Genomic DNA, 25,548 nt, shown 5'->3' on the forward strand with positions numbered 1-25,548 from the left:
CGGTGCATCAGGGGACCAGCCAACCACCCCCCATCCATGCTAAGGTGTATTTCAGCTCACAACACATTTAAACCAGCCAACGTTTCATAAGCACTTCCCTAGCCTCAGGGCCTTAGTCAGTAAAAGGCCAACTAGACCTGTGCATGCATATTGCTACAGCTGTTACAAGGGTCCACGCTCCTGGAGAAGAAGGGCGGATGCTCGCTGCAGCCCCCTGCCCGAGCAGGTAGTCCAAAGGGCTGCTGTGGTCCAGCATCAGGTGAAGTCGCCCATAAGGAATAGGTTTGGGTTTGGCTAGGCTGCAGGATCAGGTCTGTACGCACAAGACGTGGAGATGTGGCACTTAGAGACATGGTTTAGTGGTGGACTTGGCAGTGTTAGGTTTCCGGTTGGACCCGATGATCTTAAAGGTCTTTTCCAACCTAAATGATTCTGTGATTCTATGATCTACCTGGAGACATGCTTTGTGATGCGTCTGAAGACACACCCACCACTGTGTTATGAATCAGATGTGTTTATTCAGGAAAACACCCATGCCCCCAATATTTAAACGGCAATAATTAACATAGAACGATTTCATTTTACATGATATAATTATTTTGACATTTCATATGTGTCTATTGCTAAAGCCCCCAATGAACTGTCTCACAACACAGTCAGGTTTATACATGAAAAAAATACCCTTTAAATATAAAGGCTCTGCTATACTGCACACAATTCTGCTTGCCAGAGGCAAAAGTTCTGCTCTTCTACCACTGTCAAGCTTGAGGAACTTAGTTGAAGCCCCTGGAATTACATTCATATAAAGTATTAAAAAAATTAATAAAATTCTCATTTTTAAGCATTAAACTTATTCTTCCTCTAAAGCATAAGCTGTAGAAATACCTGTTTTCACATTGCTGCATATGCCAATATTCACTCACATCCTTGGGGTTAGAGCTTCTGTAGAGCTCATTTAACTGTTCAAACAGGTGGGGGTTTTTTCCAATTCTTCACACTTTAGTTTCCTTCCTTTTTTCACCTTTATTTTATATTTTATTTGCTTTTTCCCACCCATTTTTATGCAGAAATAGGGAGTGAAAAATAGAAGCAAAGAGAGGTAGAAGCAGAATAATAGAACAACAATGAAACTAAAAATGTGTAAACTGAAGGAATAAAAAAATGGTCAAATATTTACTAAACAGTATTTGATGAGAAAACAGTCACTTCAAAACCTAAGTACTGAATTGGTGCCTAATTCCAAAATGTTGCTCTCCCTCTATCATTTCTGGACAAGTCCAAACAATGGGTGCTGGTGGGAATGAAAATGACTTAAGCAGGCAAATCTTATTCTTTCGCGTCCATGAATCTAACAACTTGCTCAGCTGACATTTGTGTTTTATCTTACAAACATATTCTGCTGGAGAGCCGTGGGCTTCCCGTAAGCCTCACACAGCCCCAAAGCACAGGCAGCACTCTTTGGGAAGTTGTTGAAAGCGTCCATAAATTATCAGTAGAAAGTGTCTATAAGTTATAAATCTGCAGAGTAAATAATCTTTTATTTATCTTCAATTAAATGAAGCTGTTGAGACTGAGGACCCGGTGAAGACTCACGAAGCGATTGATGATATCTTATATAGACAGCTAGTTTGGGTGTTCTGACTCACCTCCTGGAGGCTCTTGCTTCACACTGGCTATAGAGGGAAATAGGGATCCTAAATGCAGATGCTGTGGACGTGGCTGAGGGGAAATGGTGTGCCAACACCACAGGATATGGCATCTCAGGAAAAACTGACGACTTTACCCACGGTGTACAACATTCTTGTCTTACAACACAGGAGGGTGGTTGCTGCCTGCAGCGAGCCCTTTGCAGCCCAGAGGGGATGCTGAGCGTTGAAGGCTCTGGCCCTGATGCAAATGTTGGGCTCTGGGGGCTCTCCACCTTCGCTCTCCTTGGAAGCACCTGAATTTCAGAACGTGCTGTGCTGTCCTTCTTTGATCTCTACCCTCCTCCACCCCAAATCTTCAAGCTCCTGGGATCAGTACTGAAAATAGAAATCAGGAATTTAAACCACTTCAGCTGAGCTCCCCTGGGGGGTTGGGGCACTGCTGCAGAATGCACTCTTCCAAAACATTTTTCCAAGACTCTGTATCTTCACAGTCCATCATACTTTCTTGAAGTTGAGCCTATTATAACCATAAAAAGCCGAGGCTGGAAGAGGTTTTGAGGTCACTGAGTGCAACTCCTGCTGTCACAAGTGTTGCTCGTCAGAATCTGCATGTTTACAGTTATTCCTCCTACGGGAGCTGCCTTTGCTTTGAGGTTTTCCCGTGCTATTCTCACCAAACACAAGTTGTATCACTTCCATTTTTTAAAGTCCTGTCAGTGAGGCTCAGTTAAGAGGTCCCAAAAAGCAAAGGCTTCTTATTTATTTTGCCTTTTGGTTGGTTATTTGTGTTGAGTGGTCCCTTTCTTATTTTAACTGCAGGATAGGGTGCTTGAAAACAGAGCTGCTTGTAATTCTTGTATCTAATAGCGTTATGAAGAATAATGATATTTATTTAAGAGCATAAGCAGGTGACTGAGACTTCTGCAGAATGCTCTTTGCCCTCCAAAGGAATTTGAGTGCATAAGAGGAGTGCAGGAGTGCAGAAGTTCAGTGCGCTATTGATCCAAGTGGGATCATAGGACTGCTGTGCTTTTTTAGGTAGCACAAAGCCCCCGGTTGGCCCATGGCACAGTAAAGGATTTCTCTCTAAGTGACTGTGATATTTTCTCCCTCTGGAAATTGCTGAAGAAAATAAAATGAAACAAAACCAGAAGTGAAGTGAATGCAAAACTCCCAAGTCTCTCAGTAAGCACTTGCATAGCCTAAATAATGAATCTGTGTCAGATAAACCATGACCCAATTTTTAGATCTGAGCTTTGCGGAGTTTGGGTTCAGGCCAATTTCACAGGAGGTGAAGTCTAATTGCAATCCTGGATTCAAAGTCTTCACAGCCTCGGTGAAGTTCAGATCCAACTCTGTAATCTCTGATATTAAACTTGATCTGATTTTGGTTTGCTGTCCCCAGGAGAGCTTGGATGGAAGTATATTGCATTGACTTGACTTCTATTTAAGTCCCAATTAAAATTTTCTATAGCAATTAACAACAGCGAGAATTAAGCCATTAATACGCATCTTTTTCTATCAACCAAGATTATGAATAATGGCATACATATATTAATTCCCGTAGATGCTTCTCAGCCAAGCAGAAGACAGTTTAAGAGCGCAACTTCTTCTGTGTCTGAGAAGGGCCAAGAAACCTCAGCAGAGCAGACTTGCTTGTGAGATTGCTGATGCTTCCTGTTTCTGGTCAAGTTAGCAACAGAGCATATGCACAGAAAGCCACACGTTTGCCACATCTGAGGACAAGGGGAGGGATTTTCAAAATTGCTCCGTGACTTCAGTGCTTTCAGTAGTGCCCCCTTTCTCATGGACTGGGCTCTGTGGTGGGGAACCAGAGCAGGGTCTGTAGGTCTGAGGTGCTCCTCAGAAGAGTGAGGACCCTCCTGCAGAAGAGCTCGTCTGCTGCAGGCGGTGAAGCTGAGACCATGGGAACGGGTTGTTCCCCAAAGTGCATTGCTGTTGATGTTGCTGAAAAGACATGGCATTGTGCGAAGGGTCAGCCTGGACTTTGTTTTTAGTACAGGATTGTTGTCAAAATGGCCTGTTTCAAGAAACCAGGCAATAAGAGAAGGAAAAAGGATGGAAGAGTGAAGTGACTTGGAGTCTGCCGGAAAGCGTGGAGGCTGCTGCTTGGCTCAGGGCCTTGTTTCAGTGAAAGCTATTTAACATTTTTATAACTGATGGCAAAATTGCACACTATTAATGGGCTCTCTTTATGGCTATAATTTATTCTTATTTCTCAGAGGCAACAGAGTAGAGGCCAGATTGCTTTGTCCTGTGATATTGAAAAGCCTGGGGCTGAGAAGCTTAGCACTGCTTTGTCAGGATTTTCTCCATCTGGCAAAATAATAGAATAAAATCATTCTATGCAGAGAGCTTCTTTATTTTTTTAAAGAATGGTCTTTCTCTTTCAATTCAAAGCCTTCAGGGAAAGTCAGGGGGAGGGGAATATGTGTGAGTAAATGCATATTTTCATTCATTAGCTGCCTTTTCTATATTCAGGAGCTATGATTCCTGACTACCAGACTTGCTTAAACTTCTCTGGGCGTTAGTCGTGTGTATAAAGGTGGAGGCAGACAGAGGTTAAAAACCCTATTCAGAGACATGAAAGATTTATGGGAGATCCTGGTGGAGGTTACAATGTCATAGGCAGGGTAAGCTGATTCTTATAAAAATAAATTTATTTTCTTTAAGAGGAAAAGAAAAAAAGAAAACCTGCATTTAGTTTTCTTTTTTCTTTTTTTTTTCCCCAACCATTAATAGCAAAAGCATTTTTTGTTTTCATCAATGTTTATCAAAATAGAAAGTGGGTATCTCTAGCAATGAATCACATCAATTGCTCATGACCCTTTGAAAGTTTCTTGTGTATTTTGGAGTCATCTGGTCAATAGGATGAAACCTCACCAGTATGTACAATGAGTTTCTGGTGACACAACACAAATAGCAAATTACTACTGTTAGGAGTATTTTGAGTGTGCTCACACAAACTACGCTATGTCAGTTGACAACATCAACTAAGCCTGAAAAATAAAATATTTACTGAGTTTCTGAAGCCAGAAACTAAATCTCTGACTAAATATTTTGATGTGAACAGTTCACCAAGCTCTAGTCATGTAAGGGAAAGAAGGTACAAGTACGCAAGGGGAAAAAGTTGAATACCAATGAAAATAGACCTTAGTAGGATCTCAGGGGTGAAGGGAAAATGTAAGAATTAAATTTCAAGTAAATGCCTGTGTTACTGTAATTCATAGAATAAGAGGGCCTGAGATTACTCTTTTATCCTTCATTGTCTAAGCTATCTGGTAAGCCAAAGAAGCTCAGACAACATCTATCCTCCGGACTGGCCAAAAACCACAGCTCTCAGCTGAGGGCCAGGTCTGAAATTGTCTTTGGGAAAGTCTGGACCTCAGATCTAAATCTTGGACTTTCAGAACGTGCAGGCGTTAGACGTGTATTTACACACCAGTGTGGTCTGGTGTCACGCAGGGTACTGTCAGGCAGGACAGGATTCGAAGAAAACGTATTGTAATGAACTTTGTTATGTGGCTAGATTTGCAACTAGATTACTGTTTTAATATTTGTTATGAAAAGTTCTAGAAACCCCAAGTGAGAACAGAGGCTGAGCACTGTGCATATACAAAGTCTCTGCCCCAGAGAGCTTAATATTTAAATAGAAAAGATGGATAAATAGTGAAAAGGAAGACACTTGGAAGTAAATTGCATAAAGTCCATAGCAGAATGCAGCACAGAAATATTCTGTAAGTCCCAAATCTCCTATGTCCTGTCCCAGAATTTTAGCTACCAGCCTGAGAGTCAATAATTTCATCATTTTTTATTTCCTGTGATCTATCCATAAACCTACTCCAGAGCTGTGCTTGCACGCTCCAGTTGTAAAGGAAGTCGTAATTAAAAGCTTTGACTGTTAGTTTTTTGGAAAGATCACGTCAAAATATTACTCCATAAAATTCAGTGAAAAAGATTTCCCCATTTCCTGAACGTAGGCACCTTGCCAGCAGTCCGTTAGCTAAAAAGTCTCGATATTGCTTATTCTTCCCACAATCTAGTTACATTTTAATCTGTGTTTACATAGTATTGTTTTGATGAACTGTTGGCAAATCTGTGGGTTGTATGCTGGGTAGTCCAACGACAATCCTACCCTGAGCCAAACCAGAGCAATCTGTCAGGTGTGGGTCTTGCAGTGTTTTAGGTTTTGTTCTGGGACACTCACAAACTTCCTTGTTGACCCTAGCGATGAGGTAAGATAGGAAATTTAAAACAAGGTGTTGCCTAGTAAAAGCAGGCTACTGTTGTTCAGAGAAAAGTAAGTCTGGGCAGCAGTGGGAAGTCAGAGAGCTGCTCACATTTCATCGCTGTACCTCAAGACCCCAAGAACATTTTCATTGGGAAGAGAAATTTCATTCAAGAATTTAGGATGATTAAGTGTTACTGATATTCGGTCCTTCACATCCAGGTATGTCAAATGGAGCAGGAACAAGGTCTTAAAAGTCTTTTCTTGGCATGTTTCTGACGCGCACCATGTGGATAATGTTTGCCTGTTGACTTTGTCATTCACAAGAAACTCTATCTTGAGGTCGGTGGGGCTGTTTGAACAGTTGGGAAAGTGAAAGTTCAAGTGGCAATAGATCAAGTAGAGGCCTTGTTTCTGTATCACCAGCTCTTCGCTCTTGCACTGGACGTCTTCACAAATACCCTTCTCGACCAAGCTCAGTTTTGAACTGTTTACTGGATTGGACACTAGAAAGGAAAGCAAACAAATTTTAAAATGAGCTACTGAGCTCTACTGACCTGAATTCAGCCTTATGTGACTTGCAGCAGTGTATCTCCTGGTAAATGGAGATACCTGTGCAGTGGTTTTCCTGCAGGAAGCTCCAAGAAAAGGCCCTGGCCAGATGGCTGGGAGTTCACCCATGGAAGTGGGGTGTTAAAAAGTTCCAAGGACTTACACAGCCTTTGGGAAACCCAAGACAGGGAGATGCAGTGAAAATGGCCTTCTGCAATATTTAAAGGGAAATAATGGAGATGATTCATGTGTTTGTGTGCAGAAGGTCTCTCTCTATTTATTTTTTTCTTATCAAGTTAAAAAAAAAAGTTTGTGTGATCAGATAGGGGGTTTAGCAAACACACCCACATTTCAGGTAAAGCTAAGGATCTCTTTCCTATGAAGTGCCCACTAAAACCAGTTTGGTTGACACGAACAGCCTGCTCTTCAGCCAGCTCTGCAATCTCTCTTTGCCAACTCTTGCCCTCGACTGGGCTCCCCACTGACCTCTCATGTATGCAGCGGCTCTCTTGGTCGGGACATTCTGTAGGATTCTTAAATAGTCTTCGGAGGTGTTCCCTGAGGGAAACAACAGATTAAGTGACCACTCCTGATTTTTTTTTTTTTTTTTGTACTGTAAAATGCTGTCAGCATTTGGCACCTCATTTATTTGCTATAACTGCACTACGGACAAACTCCACAGCAGCAGCTCCAAAGCGACAAGCAGCATGTAGGAGAGATTAATCTTACTCCTTGGCTGATAATATCTGATCTGCACAGGGAACTCATAGCATTGTAACTCGATTAGTAAATTTATAACGGTCTAAAGCTCTGGTAGATTGTAGCCATCAGTCCAAAAAATTGTATTTCTTATTCTCCTTCTCACAAACAGAAATTAAGTGCAGGTAAGCTTAATTTAACCAAATTATTTGTAAGGTGCAATGGCAGAAAGCAGCTTTTAAACGTTTAACTGGAACATACTTCTGAAAATGGTTCTTTGGGTGCTTTTGAAACGTTGCTCTGTTCTCTCATGGTTAAAATGTGGCTGTCGCCAGGACTTCGGGAGAGGTTGTTGGTTGTTCAGACCCGAAAGCTGCCAGCTAGAGGAGCCGGGACAGCGTTGTTCCTGCGTGCGCTCCTTCCTACATAGCCGTAACGGCGGGGCAGGGGCACGCACACCGCCAGCACCTCGGTTCAACGCAAAAGGCCGCCGTGTGTCACGGGAATGCCCCCAAAATCCAAAGCGCCGGGGCGGGGAGGCGCCGGGGCTGCCCCGCCGCAGAGCGCCCGGGGACGGCTCCCTCCCACGGCCGCGCCCGGGACTGCGGGCGGCTCGGCCGGCACGGCGGGCCGCCACGGCCCCGCGTCCCGGGACGGCATCCCAGGCACCGCATCCCAGCGCCGCATCCCGGCGCCGCCTCCCGGGACGGCATCCCGGACCCTGCATCCCGGCGCCGCATCCCAGTATCCCAGCTCCTGCATCCCGGACCCTGCACCCCACTGCTTCCCTTTGCGTTTCACCTCCTTTCCAGCCACGTTTCACCTTCCCCTGTGCAAGCTTTTCCTCCTCTCACCTTACCGGGCACTCAGTGAATGGCAGTGTTTATTCCTCTTTTATTTTGTGATCGTATAGAACAGAGTTTGCACTGCCCTGTGCAGCCCACAGGCACATAGATACACAGACAAGATACAGATTTGGGAAAGTAGTGTATATCCCAGTGGCTGCAACCAGACAAGTGGATGGTTCTTTCTCATTGCATTGGCTCTCCTTCTTTACATCTCCTGGCCCCACTGCAGCTGTGGAAGGGATGTGCATAGGAGCTCAGATGGGAGATTGGGAATTTCCTGTGTTTTATTCTACAGCTGAATACCAGGAATAAAGTATGAAGGAGTTTCAGTAAAGCCTTACTAAATTATACTCCCCTCTCCCAGGGTACACAAATCACTGAAGTTTTCCTGTGACTCAGTTTCTAAAATTGGTACAAGAAGTCACCAACCCTACAAGGGTCTCTGAAGGACCGGTTAGTACACAAACCTAAGTTCTACTAAATCTTGATGCTACTCCATGACATCAGATGACATTTTTCCTCTTCCTTACATGAACAAGGAGTCTACTAAATGCAGAGTGAGACAAGGATCTTCAGTTTCATAGGATTCCTGAAACTAAGGGTACAAAAAAGAGATTCAAATCTCCAGACCCTTGCAGTATCTGCATGGCCTGATTTCTAAGAGGTACTTGGTCAGGAGGATAGATAAATCAGGAAGAAGCTGGTCCCACACACAAGTACCTCTGGTTGGTGATTTGTAACATTGCACCCTTTGCACTCGCTATTGGAGAGGGAGGCTGTGGGTATCTTGAAAGAATTGCAGTCTTTCTCTGATTTCAGCAGTTGAAACACTTTTGAGGGAAGCAGGTGCTCACTGCGCTCCAAGAATGAGTAAGACGTGTATCAAAGTCCCTTGACTGCACTGGAAATCCCCAAAGAAAAACCAAAGCCTAATTTTCTGACATTAGTCATGTCAATATAGTGTTTTAGTGAGTGCACAGACACTACAGAGATGTGGAGATATGGAATAGGATAGAAGAAACCCCTTTATTTCAAACTAATGCTGTTACAATGGTAGCAACAGCCTCTGGCAATGCACAGTCAGCGCCCTGGGCCCACTCGCATTACAAGTGTCCTGCAAGAAGGGAAGAGTGTTTTTACAGAAAGTTGGTGGCATTTAGGGGGTTTACCTATAAAGCGGAAAATCCCCTGCTGCTCAAGCAGACTTTGGAAGCTGCAGCCTTGCAACGTCTGCTAAGCAAGCAAGGTGCTGTGCCTGCACACAAACAGCCTGGTGCTGCCAGGAGCCCAATCAGTTATATCTCAGGATATTCATGGCATCTCTCAAGATCTACCCTCACTGATGTAGCTGCACTTTGCATTTCCAAAGCTGTACTTACATTTATTGATGTCAGCAAGTTTTGTGTGTGTGTTTAAACCATTTATTTGGTGACATCAGCTGTGTTTCTGAGAAGGCAAGTTATGAAAAAAATTGTTTAATAGAGACATTTCCGGTTCTTGCTGTGCTGCGGCAGCTTATATCTGTTTTCTAGTTTTATTTCTCAAGTTAATTCTTTTATCTGAAACATTTCAGTGCAAGCCAGGAGAGACTGAAATTACTAGAGTTTCAGGATTGATCGATGGATATGTTCAATCACATCACCTAATTGGCTTTGCACTAGTAACAGTGTAAATCAGAAGTAATCCCACTGAAGTCAATAGGATTATATGAGCTTAAAAATACTGTGAGAAGGAGGAAAAGCAAAGCCACATTTGGGACTAAGTACCAAAGAGACCACACTGGTTTCATTGTCCGCTGTGATGCACGGACGCTGTAGATCAGGCTGCTTGAAGGAAGCCTGCTGATAAGGAAGGAGTCTTAGTAAGAAGCCATTTAGGTTATTTTGTCCTAAAGAAGCCATCAGGAGATAATTAACTTTTGTCTTCCTGACCCCTTTTACCATAGGATGAGCATCCAGAGGGCACAGCCCTGAGGAAAAGGGTCAGACTATTTCCATGAGCTTAATGCAGCTTTTGCCCACCGAGCCAAAGGGTACATGCTGCAGGACTGTGAAATGGGACTCAGTGGAGCTGTGGCCTCACTGACATTCCCGTGATTTCCACCTGCGGTGCAAAATGGAAAGAGTCTCATCAAAACACAGCAGGACCTAAAGAGGCTGTGTCTGCCAGCCAGGAGGAACCCAAGGGCTGTGAGACATGTGGATATATGGACTGCTGCCAGCCAGGTCTGCGGAGATGTGACTCTGCCTGGGAAACTCTCTTCACTGCTGCCTGCCTCAGTTTCTCCACTTCTGAGATGGATGTAATGGGAGCACCGGCAAAGGGCAGTGAAACCAAGAGCTGAAAGTGGCATGCCAGAGTGCAAAGTGTTGCTGCCCAGACATGGAAAGCCCCTTAAATGGGGTTTTGGGGGCTTGTCCTAGCACCAGTCACCTCTCACAGTGATATTCCTCTGCAGTGCATATGGCATTGCAACTAGCTGGAGGCTGAGTGTGGACAGGCACAAGAGGAGGTCAAAAACCTGAACTTCTCTTATGAGGTGAAGTAGTACAGGCAAGCAACAAACAGCTTTCAATTCCTCTGTACACCCCACCAATTTAAGTGCTTATAAAGTCAGGCAGGGTGATTTCATACGTCTCTGTCAGTGTGCTAGAGTTAGCAGAACTTGCCTAATTTTATTTCTCAGCAGCCACTATCTGAAGTCCCCGTAGCTATCTTTAACTCCCTCCTTCCAGTTAAGTGTCCTGCAAACAGCTGCCGGCTGGCGCTGATGGACTGTCCCAGCTGAGTGATGCTGCGACAAGTGCCAGCTGGGTGATGTCCTCTCCTGGGCTCAGTGGCAGAGCTGGGCTCTGTTCCAGCTGGTCACATGTGCCTTTGGTCCTCAAGAGCCCAAGGATTGTCACTCTGGTTCTGTGCATTGAAAAGGAACTGAACTCATCTGGCAATATAACCTCCTTCCAAAAATACAAACTTTAGAAGTATCCCTTTCTTTCCTCCAAATTTAGAAGGAGCCTCTTATGGACTCCTCATCACTGCACAGATGACTACTGCAACACTTGTAGAGTTCAAGGCCAAAACTATTCAAGTCTCTAGCCTGCTCATCAGTATAGCATAGGTCACATAATTTCATGAGCTATTCATATATATATACACACACATATATTAATCTATATCTTGCATTTTAAGTATTGGAGAGACAGAAGATCTAACACTCAGCATTTTGTAGCAATACTGATCATCTCACTATTAATTAAATAAGCAACCAGTCCCCGTTATGACTAACTGGAATCTGTCTAGCTGCAGTTTCCTCCGGATGCTTGCCTAGGAGGATGCCTGTGTGTTCTTTCTAGCGTTTGCAAGCCCAGGCTTGCCAAAATTTTTTTAACTGAGAAACACAGCTCATCTGCCCTGACCTCCCAAGAGCAGACAGAACCTTACACAGTTTTACATATATGCACACAAACACAGGCACGTACGGAAACTGAAAAAAACAAAAATCTATATGGTCTAAACGCGAGATATCCATTTCTGAAGAACCCACCATTGTGGGATTTGTGACTAACACCCCAGCAACTTCAGTAGTGTTGCACTGGGACAATTCCAGGCTGGAAGAGACCAGATTTAGCTGTAGAAGGCCAAACTGCACTCGGAGAGATTGCTGCAAACCTGGAAAGGCTTGTTTGCTTCTCTGGCTTCAGCCTGATTTACTCTAGGGTAGCAAGAATGTGAATGTCACCTGTATTATCTCAAGTTCTCGGAGCCAGATTTTTATTTGGGAATCTATTTCCCATTGAAACTGTGAATGGGGTGCTGGATTTCCTTTTCTGGTCTGTCCATCAACTGCTAATAGATCTTACTGCCAGACAAAAATACATATAAATAGTGTGTGTGTGTGTGTGTGTGCATATGTATCTGCAGGTTTTTCCTTCTGTAAATGAGAACAGATTTGGTATCATGTCTTTGTAGTTCAAAATAACAAGAAAAGCCACCAGTCCAGGATTACAACCTTTATGGGGAAACGAGGCTCGGAGAGGACAGCGAGGAGATGATGAGGGCTGAACCTCTCCAGATGTTGGCAGGTCATACATTTCTCTGTGACTTAGTTTCCCTCTAAAAAATGAACCTAACAAAAATACCTCTGTGGCCCATATTAATATATGATTTGATATTTATGAAATGTGGATGAGTTTCTGCAGAGAAATAGTTCCACAGAAAGAACATTTCACAAACATTTAGTTCATGATGAATTTAATTCTTTCCCCCTGTTGCTCAGGTACTCCACTGACAATAGCACAGACTTTTTGAGGAGATTGATATCATTTTTCACACAAACATTTAATTAGGTGACATTGCGTCACTCTCAGCTACTGCTTGTGGATTCCTGCAAACCCATCCATTGAGGACTGACAGCTGAGTCAGGAACATAAACCTTCTACAAATCTGCTTTAGTGCCCACCGGTCTTTAGCTAATAATAGAACATAATCTCATTGGAAATCTAAATGAAATCGTCATGTTTTTCCTGCTTTAATATCGCAAAATTAATTCAGAGATGTAGCTGTGTCTGGACCACTGTCCATTTGCATTACAATACAGTCTTGGCCTGAGTGAACCCCAGCTGCTCCCACTAGCACAGTCCTGCATCCCCCACTAGCATCTCTGAGATGTTTTGCACAAGTAGGTACCGACACAGGGCTGGAGCAAGGCTGAGCACCCAGCCGGCAACTTGGCAATGCTCATTTTTTGCTTGCTTGCCCATTTTTACAACGCAGGGCTCCGAAGCCCTGTTGTGAACAAGGTGGGTACAAAATACATCCAAATTACACTACCAACATCTGGGCTGCCTGAGAGGCAGACGCGGAATCAAATCTAAATCCACAGCAACTTCAGCCTCACCACAGTCCCCGTTCTGAAATGTTTCTTACGTTTCTGTTTCTTGCTGCTCTGCAGCTGCTGGATGGGACCTTGCAGCTCTCGCTGCAACTCCCTACTTAGAAGTCAGCAAGAGATGCCTGGCAGCGTATGACAGAGCTCCCTGCCGAGGGGGTCTCAGTAAATTACCCCCTGGGATATATTAATCAATCAGCCCTGCTTTATGCATTTTAAGAGAAAAATAAGAGGCCATTGTAATTGCCTCACACTTTAGTGCTCTACTACCCTGCCAGACATACAATAGAGACTGATGGGCAATGAGGGGTAGGCTGATAGAGCACTTAGACCCATTGCAAACAGCTTTCAGCAACTCTTCCTGCCTTGTGGGGTTTCTCTATCATTCCCTCCTTTGTCTTTCACTAATGGCATCATCTCAGATTTAGCAGCAGAATTCAGAGCAAGAGGGTGCCTGTAATTGATATTGACCCAAAGACAGAAAGGTTTCTGGCTAATGAAACAGCATCTTGTACATTCCTGGAGAGAGCGTGTTCCTCCTGCCTGGCACCTGCCAGTTACTGATGAGGAGAAAAAGCAATTAGCACCGGTTGCCTGATATGAAATTTAAAAAATATATATATATATATTTTGCAATGCACTTTTGGATTAGTGAGACCTCTCCTCCGTGCCCTGGGGATGCCAGTATTGCTCGTGCTTTGCTTTGAAATAATACTGATCTACAGATACAGTCTCTGTGGCTCCTCTTCTGTCAATCACTAGACTCCACACCAACAGCTTTCACTACCTCTTCCTACCTGGTGGTAAAACTCAGCCATGGAAACCAGCACAGTTCTGGTGACTTCTCTGAGGTTACGCTGATTTACAGGAGCGGAGGTTCTGCTCTGGGGCTGTACCGCCTTGCAGCTGCTGGGGACTCTCCATCATCAACGGGGGACTGTGGGCAGCGAGGCTGTTGCTTTGCAGCCCATCAGGTTTCCAAATGGACACCTAATGGTCACCTTTTGGAATGCACTGGAGTGGGGCTGTGACGTGACTGTCCAAATGTCCTTACCCAAATCTGCCTTGTATGTTCAGACCCTGCTTTATTTCTGAGGAACTTCAGGTACAAAATAAAGCACTAGAAGACTTAAGAAAGACTTATAAAGACTTAAGAAGCTACTTAGGTTGATAGAGAGAAAGCAATATGTGCTTAGGATGTCCTAGGGACCTCCTAAGGTGAAAAGAAAATCCCTCCAGGTTACAGGAATTTTAAAACATAAAAAATTATGGTTAGGCAAGATGTGAAGTTCTCAGAAAGGACACAGTGACATGCAGGGACTACTTTGAGAACTATGGGCTATGAAACAAGCTCAATACAGAAGAGTCCCAGATTCAAAAATTATCCAAGATAGAGTATATGTTGCCCAAATGATGCATTGTCACCTGTGTGCAAAAACGCAGCTGCAGAAAAGATGGTTATGTGATTAGGACTCTCTGGACCTTGAATTTCAATTTCCTATTCTGCTATCCCTTCTAGATGAACACTGTGCTTCATTTTTCCCATCTGTATAGTGGGAGGCAATGGTATCTCCTATCCTCCGGGACTGAGTATGAACTTGTATTTGCAAGAAGTCAAAATGCTTTGTGCTAAGGGCCCTCTAACCAGGGAGGCAATGTCAATGAAGTAAATAGTGCTCCTCCTGATTTACGCTAAGGAAAAGCAGAATCTTGGTACACTGTCTCTGCTAGTCTGCTTAGACAGTTTTTTCCTATTTTGGCCCCCCTGTGCTCATACTTTGCCTGTTTTAATTTCTTGCTCTGTGCCTCTTGCTGCTGTTCTCCATTTGTCCCTTCTAGACCTACCCCTTCCCTCCTCCCTTTTCCCCACAAACCAGTAGGAAACACATGCCTGCTCCAGGCCAGAGGAGTACAGGAGGAGTTTCAATTGTTTTGAAATATATGCCAACACATTTGCACCCATGCTTTGCGAAGATGGGGACGCTACGCCCACATGTGCAAGAGCCAGCCCTTAAAATAAGACCTAATAGTCAGACTGATGTTTACATCCTCTGGCAAAAAGGCTCTTTTGCAAAGACACCTCAGGGCAGATTCAGACATACTTGTTATTTCCTCAGCCATGCACTGGTTTCCGGAGGTACTGATTAATTTGAAAGCTTTCTTCTTCTTCTTCTCCCCCCCCCCCCCCCCACTTTGGCTTTTCACCAAGAAGAGACTTTGTGTGAAATGTTAAGATGTGCACAATTGGCTTATTTGTGACCCTGGGCAATATTTGCTTTACAGATGAGACAAGTGGCATGTATAGTTAGTTTAGGCGTCTTACCTGTCCTGATAGGTTTTGCGATGCCCTCTGTGGCAGGATCAGCTGCCTGAAAGAGAAGCAAGAGAAGAGATGGTTATTCTGGGAGCATACCCATGTTCAAGTACAACCCTGCTTTAAAAATGGATCTTAAAAGTTTCCACTGCATGCCATGAAGGCAATACACATCCCGATGCACAGGGAGCCAGCGCCAGGCGTTACAGAGCGTATGGCTCCTGTAGAGCCTCACAGGTCAGTGAAGGATTGCTGTGGAGCAAACAGCTCCGGCAAGCTCTCTGCACTCATCCAGATATCATCCTCAGTCATCCCTCATCACTGCCTTTTTTCCTAATGCAGAAAACCTACATTTCTGAGACAGCCAGCAATTCTCTCAGTGCGGTAAGAAATGTGTATGGTTTCTGTTGGGACTGTTTTGGAAGAACAAGCCCTGAAAACCTCACTCTGTGGCTTGCAAAGCTTGGAGAGAGTAGGACAGAGTGGGACTGGACACCCTTGAGAGCCAGTGTCCGTCCCTGGGAAGCCAGTAGCTGGATGAAAATAAAAGCTGTAGAGCCTCAGCACAGGTCTGAGAGTGACAGAGTTGACCTGCCTCACCTCTCCTCCTTCTTCTTCCTGGGGTGTAAACCCAAGCGTCAAAATGGCATGGGAAATTGTCCTCAATCAGCATGGCCTGAGAACTTCTCAGGAAACATGCTCTAAGTGTGAAATATGATAGGCTTCATCTGTGGTCTTGCTTCTGTTTTATCACACCTCTCTGCCATCCAAACATACAACCTTGAAGCCTGTGCTTGCTTGCATATTACTTCCACACAAGTCACTGACAGCTCATAAACGTCCGTCAGTGCCCTCGAGGAGCAAACAAATTCTCCCAACAGCTGAGGAAAGATACTGAGAGTGCCTCAGTGCTTGAAACTATGTGTCACGTCCCTTCATTCACATGCACTGGGCAGTCCCACAGTGATTTCAGTATCAGGGAGCGGGTTTTGCTCAGGCTAGCCTAAACCACCTCCTCTCATCTGGGCTAATTGTGCACGCTAACCAGGCCAGGCCCAATTTAGCATAGAATCATAGAATATCTAGAGTTGGAAGAGACCCATAAGGATCATTGAGTCCAATTCCCTGCTCCTCGCAGGACTACCTAAAACTAAACTCTATGACTGAGAGCATCGTCCAGATGCTCCTTGAACTCTGACAGGCTTGGTGCCGTGACCATTTCCCTGGGGAGCTTGTTCCAGTGACCGACCAGGATGTCCAAGAAGAAGAAAGTTGGGAAGCTGGTACCAGCTTTAGCAGAACATCTAATATCTCCTGGGAGAAATGAGGCACACCATGCATGTGGTGGGAGACAGCTTCATCCATAGTGGTCTTAAAACATAAGCACTTTATTTTTGTGTGTAAATAGGATAATGTGTGGTGTGGGGAGAAGGAAGATGGTTGGACAGTGAGAAAAATCACGTTGTGTCTGTTTGTGGTACTTAATGTTCTAGTCTTAAATGTTTAAGAATACTTTTAATTAGACTTCGGCCTAACGTGACCAAGTTTTCAACCATGGCTAAAGTGGAGAGCTGCATCTGCTCCTGGCAAAGCAATGTTATCCTTTGGTCTAATGCTAAAATGCTGTGTCCCGCAGACAGAGATGGCATAGGTGCTTCATAATTTTGGTATCTGTAATATATGATTTGTTCATTTTCTCTCCCCACACCTATGTAACACAGGGGAGAAGTTATCTGTTGAGACAGTATTTCTCCTAGCTGTACAGGAAGGCTGCTGGGTTAGGAGAAGAATGGGAACCTAGAGCTGTAGCTTGAAAAAACAGGCATTTCCAAGCTTTTTGGTATCCTACACGACAGCCTCCCTTGCAAACTCTCATGGATCCTATGCACACATATCACCAAATGTGGGACTGAGAACAGTCTCGGCTGAAAACACTCCCAAGGACCATCTGCCAGAGCCTCTCAGCTCCTGTCTTGGACCCTTGCGCTGGGCTGTCCCTCTCACATGCACTCAGGGTGCAGGGAAGCATTACTTTTCAATGCCAGTTATGAGCATTTCTGCCCTCTGCAGAGAATTAAAGGCATTTTTGCATGAGAGAAAAGGGATGCTCTGCCCCTAGCTAGATTATGCTAAATGAAATCAGACAGCAGATCCACTGCTGCCTGTAGAGAAGTGTTTGGTAAAGTGATCGAGACATTATGATCAGTGAGGTGTTCACCTTGCAGCCCTCCCTCGGAGATGGTGTGCAGGACAAGGCTGATGGCTCACAGCTTGCTTTGTAGTCAGGGCAACAGAAACAAGATTAAAATGTACTAATGTATTGTGTTCTCACCTGGGAAGCCTCCCAGTGGGTGAAAACAGCAGATACTAATGCAATTTATTTTAGTGACAATTGAGTAGATATTCAAATAAAACTTTAGAGCTTGCTTTGAAATATTAGTGGCATTACTTCTTTCTTTCCTAACAGCAAAAATATTGCATGTAATGCTGTAATTTAGAATGCAAAGAGGCACGCAGTAGGAGCCCAAAGAGATTAAATCCTACAGTGCCAGCTCAGGAAGAGTTCATGACAATGAATTTTACCCTGTCTGGAGTGGTCTGGGTGCTGCTGATGAAGGATCTCAGTCTTTACTCAGCAAGCAGAATAATTTGAGTTTGCTTCATTGGAGAAAATGATAATCAGGTGCCAGTGAAAGTCATTTCTTTCTTCTTTCCCTTAATCATTTTACAAGAAAGTTTCCCAAGCTGAGACAGGCTGGTGCTGCAAGAGGGTCATTCTAATGTCCTGTGTCAGAACTGTGAATTTTCATTTAACCAGAGGTCTCTGAAGTGTGTATCCGCCTCTAGAAAGTCCAAGAAAACACACCCTGAAACCACAGTCCCCCAGAAACTGGCCTGGGGTGAGCTTAACTAGGTCCAGGGCTCTTCCAAGAGGATGTCCGCACAGCAGCTCTGTGGGGACAAGCTCTTTGGACTGTTGTCCCGGGAGGAAGATTTGCAATTTGAAAAAAAGCCTCAAGGCTCTCCCATGTTTCTGCTCAGCCTCAAACCATCCTTACCTGTCTCTGGCTGAGGGGGAAGGAAGGCAGTGGCACTTTAGTAGGTGGCCCTGAGTTGCCAAGAGGCAAAGGTAGAAACGAGATGTGAAAACTCAGAAAGCGGAGTGCCGTCCTCACAGCTGATCTGATAATGAGCATCACAGGAAACAGAGCCCCATGTGAAACTAAGTTTTTCCAGTACTGCCAATACTTATTAAAGTGACACCTCTAGACAGCAGGTGACTGTCACTGTACAGAATACCAATGGCAAGGGTTGGAACAGCGCAGTTTTCTTCTAGAATGCCTCAGTGGTTTTCCTGTGGTGTTCAACAAGTGGGAAATCTGCTTTCAGGGGCAGTTTTCAGTGGTGTGGGTTTTTTTTTTCATTTTAATTTTTGTCAGGGTTGTCCACCAGAGGGGGCCAATAGGCACCGATCCGGGCAGCCCGTGGCAAGGTTATTTTTAAGTAGACATAAATCACCAAATAGATAGAGCAGGGACTTGCTAGGTGCTGAAGGAGCAATTTCTGGTTATGGCAGTCCCACTGCTAAATGAGTTTTACATTTTTGACTCCAGCAGCCTTGAAGACTAGATCAGCAAATATAAATATCTGCACTGACTCTTATCATTTGCCACACTGGTGCATTAACTCTGCTGAAAAGATTTACCCACACAGTTTGGAGGTTAAAAATGTGAAGTCTACAAAATCCAGAGCAGTGATGGACCATCCCAGATTATGGACTTTGGACATTCACACAGAATTTTTTCATAGAGGTAGGTGGCCTAGGTGCCTGATACAGCATACCTTGCAGTACAGCATAAGATTTGCTAGGGTCTGTGTGTCTTAAAATTACGTTTGTCTAGTCCTTTCTGTCTCATAGTCTTTCACTGGTTTTACATATATCTCTACGTACATAAATATCTACATAGATTTGTATATATACATATGACCAGCAGCAGTGAAGTGCAGCAGAGGTTTTAGCACTCATAACAGTGTTAGGAAGAAAAGTGAAGGCTACAGACTGTCCTTTTTCCAGAGAAAAATAAAGACAGCTGTGAAAGATCAAGACAAGTGAATGGCCTGAAGCCAAGGGTTTCTGCAGATGAAAGCTGAAGAAATGAACGGACTTCAGCACTGCACATAGTTAGTTCCAAAAAACGCAGTTTAGTTCCAAAAAATGACACTTCCCAGGTCTGACACTAATGTGCTGTGCCACCCTTCTTGAAAACAAGGTGTAAAGGAAATTTCTTGGGGTATTGGGCAATGCGGGGGTGGGGGCGGGCATAATGTGTATTAGTAGTGCTGTTAGATTCAGAGAAGCAGCTTTGGAATCATAGTTGCTTTTTTGTTTTGGTCTTTCATGCTAGATTTCCCTTATTCAGAACACCTAGATTTTGGGTGATGCAAATGCCTTGTTTCTACAAAGTTTGATTTTCCCTTTCCAATGCATCTTCCGTCATCTTAAGCTAGCCAAGTGTAAATTCATCAAAAGGAAGACAAGCAGTCAATTTCCATGTACCTGCAATGGGACTAGGGGACTGTATGATCTGCTTGCCACCAGAAGCCTCCTCTTAATGCAGTGGTACCCGAGACATGGGTCACAATGCCTGCATTGTCCCTAAGACCCTCTAACACTCATTTGGACAGAGGAAAATAAAAATTTCTACCTCAGCTAAGCATAGGGAGGGCATGAAGTTGCCACCATTGCCCCTGTGGTCGAGGATCACTCACATAATCCAGCTGACAACATCTGGAGAGAAAACCAGATCATCTCAAGAGGCTGATCACACAAAATGTTGGTCCTCTCTTGAGAAGTTACAAAGAAAATAATTAAGCCAACTGATGATGCTCTACTCCCTACAGCAACAGGATAATAGGACTCAATAGCCACAGGGGTCCAAGTACAAGAACTCCCCAGACCTCCTGTCCCAGAGCTGCTGAAGTCAGTACTACAAGATGCTCAGCCCAGCCACAACTGTATTTACCAAAGGACTTTGTACCTAGCCTTACGCTGACAGTGTGACCATGAGCTAAAGTGTTTTTGGAGCAAGACCTGGAGTTTCTTGAGGGACTTGTCTCACAGGATGAACACTTGTTCCCTGGTCTGGAAATTCAAGACCAGTCATGGATGAAGAATGACTATGCTGCTTCTGAACTGGGGGTCTTTCAGCTCCCTGAGAACAAGAACAAAAGTTACGCTTTTACTGCCAAATTGCTCTCACAGCATTTATTTGTGTTTCTCACACACCTCAGCTTCCTACTTTCTCCTTCAGCCAAGCTCATTTCCAAAGCAGCTGCAATAACGTCATTACTCTTTTAGATGAAAACCTTGACTCCTTCAGTAATATCATTCCTCTGGCAAGTAGTGTAACTGCGTTTATCCTGATGGAGAGGTAATTTAATGCTTACTTTCATAATAAGTACAAATGAAAGCCTCATTATATAGGAAAGCTGTGGCAATTCTGTAATTACCCAGGCTGTTATTTTAAAGATCTCCCTTAATGTCCCACTATTTATCACTTGAAAACCCCCATGTCTCATTCTAACTGTGCCCAAACTCCTTCTCTTTTGGAAGAACACTGATTTCAGGTAAATGACTCCTCCCTGATACAACTTAAAGACATATCAGTCAAGCCTTCATGGTTTAATTTCTGGGTAATGTGCATACACAGGCACACAGACTGCACAGGGTAAATTTAGTAAGAGAAAATATTGAGCTGAAAGATCATATTTTGTTTTCCATGGCCAAATTCCTCCAACAGCCCTGCGCTGGTGCTTTCATTCTATGAATAGTAGTGGAGGTACTTCAGCACTTAGCTTTTTGCAATAAGATTTCAAAGCCTATGAAACTTCTAACCTGTCATTTTACCTCAGTAAAGTTCATGGCAACATTCCTGATAAGATTAGAAATGCACTTTTTGTAATTATCACCACCTGTACCTCTGCCCTGGCTGTAACTGTCTCATCGATTCCCCATTCAACCCCAGAGCCACTTGAGAGCAAGCCTCTTTATTTTGAGAAGGAGAAAATGTCTGTAGGCAGAGAGAACAGTTGTTTTTGTCAGACCTTGCCTCACTTATATCCTTCAGTCATCCTTGCTATAACTCTACTTTTGCATTAAAAATCACACCCAAGAACAGGACTAACAAAAAAAGAGAGGGACAGTGAGCTACTTTGCCCCCATCCAGTGCTCTGGGTAGTTCGAGAGCTCTGCTTCACCACATCACGGTGCATCCCAGCAGACAGCACCACACAGCGTCACACATAGAGATGTCTCGTGTTATGTCCATTACTAAAATTTATCAATATTTCAGAGGAACACACGTAGACACTGCCAGACCAGACCATCTTGGACAGTGGTCACTTTGTAGAAGCGACAGGAGACACATAGAAAACCAGGTAACAGACACTGAGGCACTGATCTATCTTCCCTCCACCTCTCCTGCTAACTAGGCAGGACAGAGGGTGGTTAGCATCTGGGATTATGAGCTTTTCATTGCCATTTACAGAGTAGCAATTGAGTGCCAGAAGTTAAGGCTGCCCATAGAGAAGGGTTTATTTTTTTGAAAGTTCTTTTCTCTCCCTCTGTGTTTCATCTTTCTCTCCCCTAATTCACATGTGTGCATTTATAACAGGAGGCAGCGACTGATTTTGTGGCCACAGGATAATTTTGGGGAAGCAGTACGTTTAAAAAAAAAAAAAAAAAGAAAGAAAAAGCCAATGAATAAAGTAAGAAATTGCTTACCGTCCTCTGAACGACTAAGACCATGATGGTGGCTAACGCAAAGATGAGTAACGCAACAAGGGTAGCAATGATGAAATAGAAATATGTTTTGTTAGTGGCTCCAAGCCTCCTTGAAACGGTGTCTTCATTCACATGCATGGCTGATTCATGAGAGTCCTTCACCTGAAAAAGTGTTTGCTCTTGTGCCGAGCACTTTCTTATATAGCTCTCAGGGTACTGCTCTGTATCTCCCCTTGATCAGGTTCAAGTTGCAGCCGATCTCCGTTCCTGGCAGGATTTTCCCCCTTCATCCTGGCTCATGTGATCTGGAAAAAAAACTTCATCACTTGTAGTACAAAGAAAGAGGGACCTGGGGGCGTGAAGCAGGACGCAGCTGTGAAGAGGGGAAGGAGCTTCATGTTCTTGATCAGGGATTTCGCGACAGCAGTCTTGTATGCTGCATTGGAGGTTTCTGATGTCAGAAGGTGAATAGTTACCAAGATCAGTCGTTGTCCTCCCCCCCCACCCCCCCCACCCCCATCACTGGCTTTCTGTGAAACGGAGAGCTATGCAAATTCTGTTTCATTTTGTACTCAGTGCAGCTACAGTTCGGTAGAGTAAATCACCCCGGAGCTCTGCCTTTCTGTTGCACAGAGTAACCTCTTCTTATTCCCAGTAGCGTCCCAGACTGCGATCTCCAGAGCTCTGCATTCAGAGGTGAACTAGGCTTTGAGTTTGGTGGCTGTAGCTCCTGCCTGTGAAGGTCCGGAGATGTTGGGTGAGATTTTCATTGAAGTATTTCATAGAAATGTGCCAGGAAGACATCTTTGACGAAGGATACAAGTTCTAGGCAGACGCATAGAAAGAAAACAGTCACACCAAAGTTGCTGAAAGCACGATGTTAGGATGTGCCCACAGAGGGTGTCTGTATTCACCTTCCTGCCCTGGCTTATTTGCAGCTAGTGAATTAATGCTCATTTCCATCCTGTCCACAAGCCTCTCCTCTGCCCTAGTCTGGGACTATCACCCAGCCATGGGGTTTCTCATGGAACCTAAATGAGATTTCGTCAACTGGAAATATTTCTACTTCATTCCAGTGTGAAAGGACCAGCCATTCCTAACCCTGCAATTTTTATGTGAGATGACTCCTTGCTTTCTGGCCAGTCCAGCTCTGAAGACACTTGGGTGTTTCTGAAAATTCTCACAGTTAGATGCGTCTCCTCTTTTGATTCATATCAATGCAAGGCAGTTAACTCGTGTAACGTGATCAAAATGACTAGGAGTGTTATTTGTCTCAGCTGTTCCCAGTTTGGTGATACAAGGACATCAGAAAGGCCAAAGAGAATCTTATCAATGGTCCCTCTAGCTCAGTATCTTTCCTTCAGTAGAGAGCAACAAGATATGTCTTGGGAAGAATATCAGAACACAAAAAGCAGGTAGAGTTATTTATTGAGTTTAATTCTCCAGTTTCCTCTGATTTGGGCTTGTGGGACTCCCAAACCAGAGGTAATACCTTTCTCTTTTAATCCAATTCTTCTTTACACCCCTGACATTAACGGATCTTAGCATCTTACTATTATTACTACTATCTTTTAATAAAATCACTAGAGCACAGCACTACAAAAACTTCTATAGATTTCCAAAATAGTGTTTTTCAGAGCATCTCTTATTGCCGTGGAAACAGGCACAATCTATTTTAATCAGAGACAAAGGGAAGCAGCCTCCTCTCCTTAAGGATGAGACAATAGCGTAACACGCTTGGCCAGGGCTTCCTCAGGAAATCTGTCGCTCAAGCCTGACAGGATGGATGAGATGGATCCTCACCTGCTGGGTCCCACCTGGTCAATGCAAAACCTTGGACAGCCGCTAGCAGCAGTGGTTCTCACTCACCCTGGTTTGAACTGGAAATTAATCTTGATTTGCAAGGGAAAGATTTACAAAGTCTTGCCTGTGAAAGTTCATTTGACCCCTTAAAACAGTCGGTCCTGCAGAGCAGCAAACCCACCTTTTGGGAAGCTGAACATGGAGGTCCCCTAACACCGCCATTGCTCCCCAACCCTCCTAGACAATGTGACAATTCTGAAATGCAGCAAAATCCAAAAGATCTTGCAGTGACTGGCAGCATCTACTATTCTTGAAAAGACGCTTCAACACCTCTTGCTCATGGCTGAGCAGATACATACGTCAGCAAGGAAGAAGGTTTTCGAGAGAATAATGGTGGTGTAGTTTTAAGGATGTCGCATCATGCTTGGTGTCACGAGGAGGGCACACTCCTCTGTGAGCTCGTAGGCTTTTGTGGTTGCACATGGATGTGCACAGTCAGCTCTTCAAGCTGTGAAACGCTTGTGCAAAACTTATAAGTAGACAACCAGATAGTGTAGTGGTGATGACTACAAAAGAAAAAGGTATCAGTGAAGGCCAGTGAGGGAAAACAGGACAAATTCATCCTCTGTGTAAACAAGTGCAATCCAGATTAAATTTGGCCTGTTACTTTCTAAACTAAATTTGGTTAGCCCACTAGTACAGCATTGGAAACCCACAGAGTTTAGTGAGTTGGAAATGCTGAAACCTGCTGGGAAGGACACAATAATATATAGGAGCACAGAACATCCACTCATGTAGTGATATCATGCTATACAGTGTTCCAGGACAGCAAAGGCAAACACCTAAGATTGCTCCAGGTAACAGCAGGATCTATGAATGATTCCCCTTTCGTGATGGGTGAAATATCTTGAAATGTAGAAGTAAAATACTGCTCAGCTAAGACAGCTATACTGTTAAGGCAGCCAGTAATTTTTAAACAGGCTAACACTGCAGGATGAGTGGATACTTCAGTAGCTTTGTCTTTGGCAGTAAATAAACCACCGCACCTCCTTGTTAAATAGGTGTTCTTGGGGTACTGTGGCTGTATATCCTGGCTTGTAGGTGGTGGTGCACTTTCAAACATAACTTTAGCGTAATGCTCTGTTACCCTCTAGTTCCTAACAAAATCACTCTACAAACCCTATCACACTATTTGTCTGATTATGCCTGATTTCCAGAGCACAGTTCACTGCTTTCATGCCTTCCGACCAATGTTGCATCAATTCTCACAAGCTCCGGTTCAGGAGGCTAAATAGCAGGTGCTTGCCCTGTATTTGCATTGGCACGTGCTGCGTCCTCTGCAGCAAAGAGCTTTGCATAAAAGGACAAAGAGAGAGAAAACAAATGAACCACAAAGCTAGCAGTTGTAATTATTTCTTGGTAGAGTTTGCAAGTGGCTCTCTTTAGCAGAAAAATACAAAAGATCCCAGCCCCTTGTTAATATTTATTTATCTACTCCTCTGCTGAAAGGAAATAAACTTGCTGAGAACTGAAAACCTGTCCACGTGGTCAATGGAAATTCACCCTTGACTGAAGTCTGTGAGAACTGAAAACCTTTCTGAAAGACATTAATGGCCAATTCTTCAAAGATGCCACTGAAATCCAGGGGTGTGAAGTGTATAGGTGCCTTTAGAAGTTTCTGGTTTTATCCTCAATGAAAACTGTGTGCATTTCTCATCAAAACCGTCATTCATGTTTACACCCAAGTAGTTTGCTACCAGAA

The 25,548-nt window shown here is 44.0% G+C and overlaps 1 protein-coding gene across 1 annotated transcript; it reads right to left on the reverse strand.

The window, feature by feature from the left end:
* Window positions 1–6,006: 6,006 nt before the first annotated feature.
* On the reverse strand, window positions 6,007–24,008 carry TNFSF8 (TNF superfamily member 8). The gene is made up of 5 exons (XM_076355774.1): window positions 23,968–24,008; window positions 21,984–22,215; window positions 15,209–15,254; window positions 6,937–7,008; window positions 6,007–6,404 (listed from the first exon to the last, which is right to left on the reverse strand). The coding sequence occupies exons 1-5, from the start codon at window positions 24,006–24,008 to the stop codon at window positions 6,007–6,009; spliced, it is 789 nt and encodes a 262-aa protein (XP_076211889.1).
* Between the last annotated feature and the right edge of the window lie 1,540 nt (window positions 24,009–25,548).

The sequence above is a fragment of the Aptenodytes patagonicus genome, chromosome 18, assembly GCF_965638725.1.
Source record: "Aptenodytes patagonicus chromosome 18, bAptPat1.pri.cur, whole genome shotgun sequence".
Classification (NCBI taxonomy): Eukaryota; Metazoa; Chordata; class Aves; order Sphenisciformes; family Spheniscidae; genus Aptenodytes; species Aptenodytes patagonicus.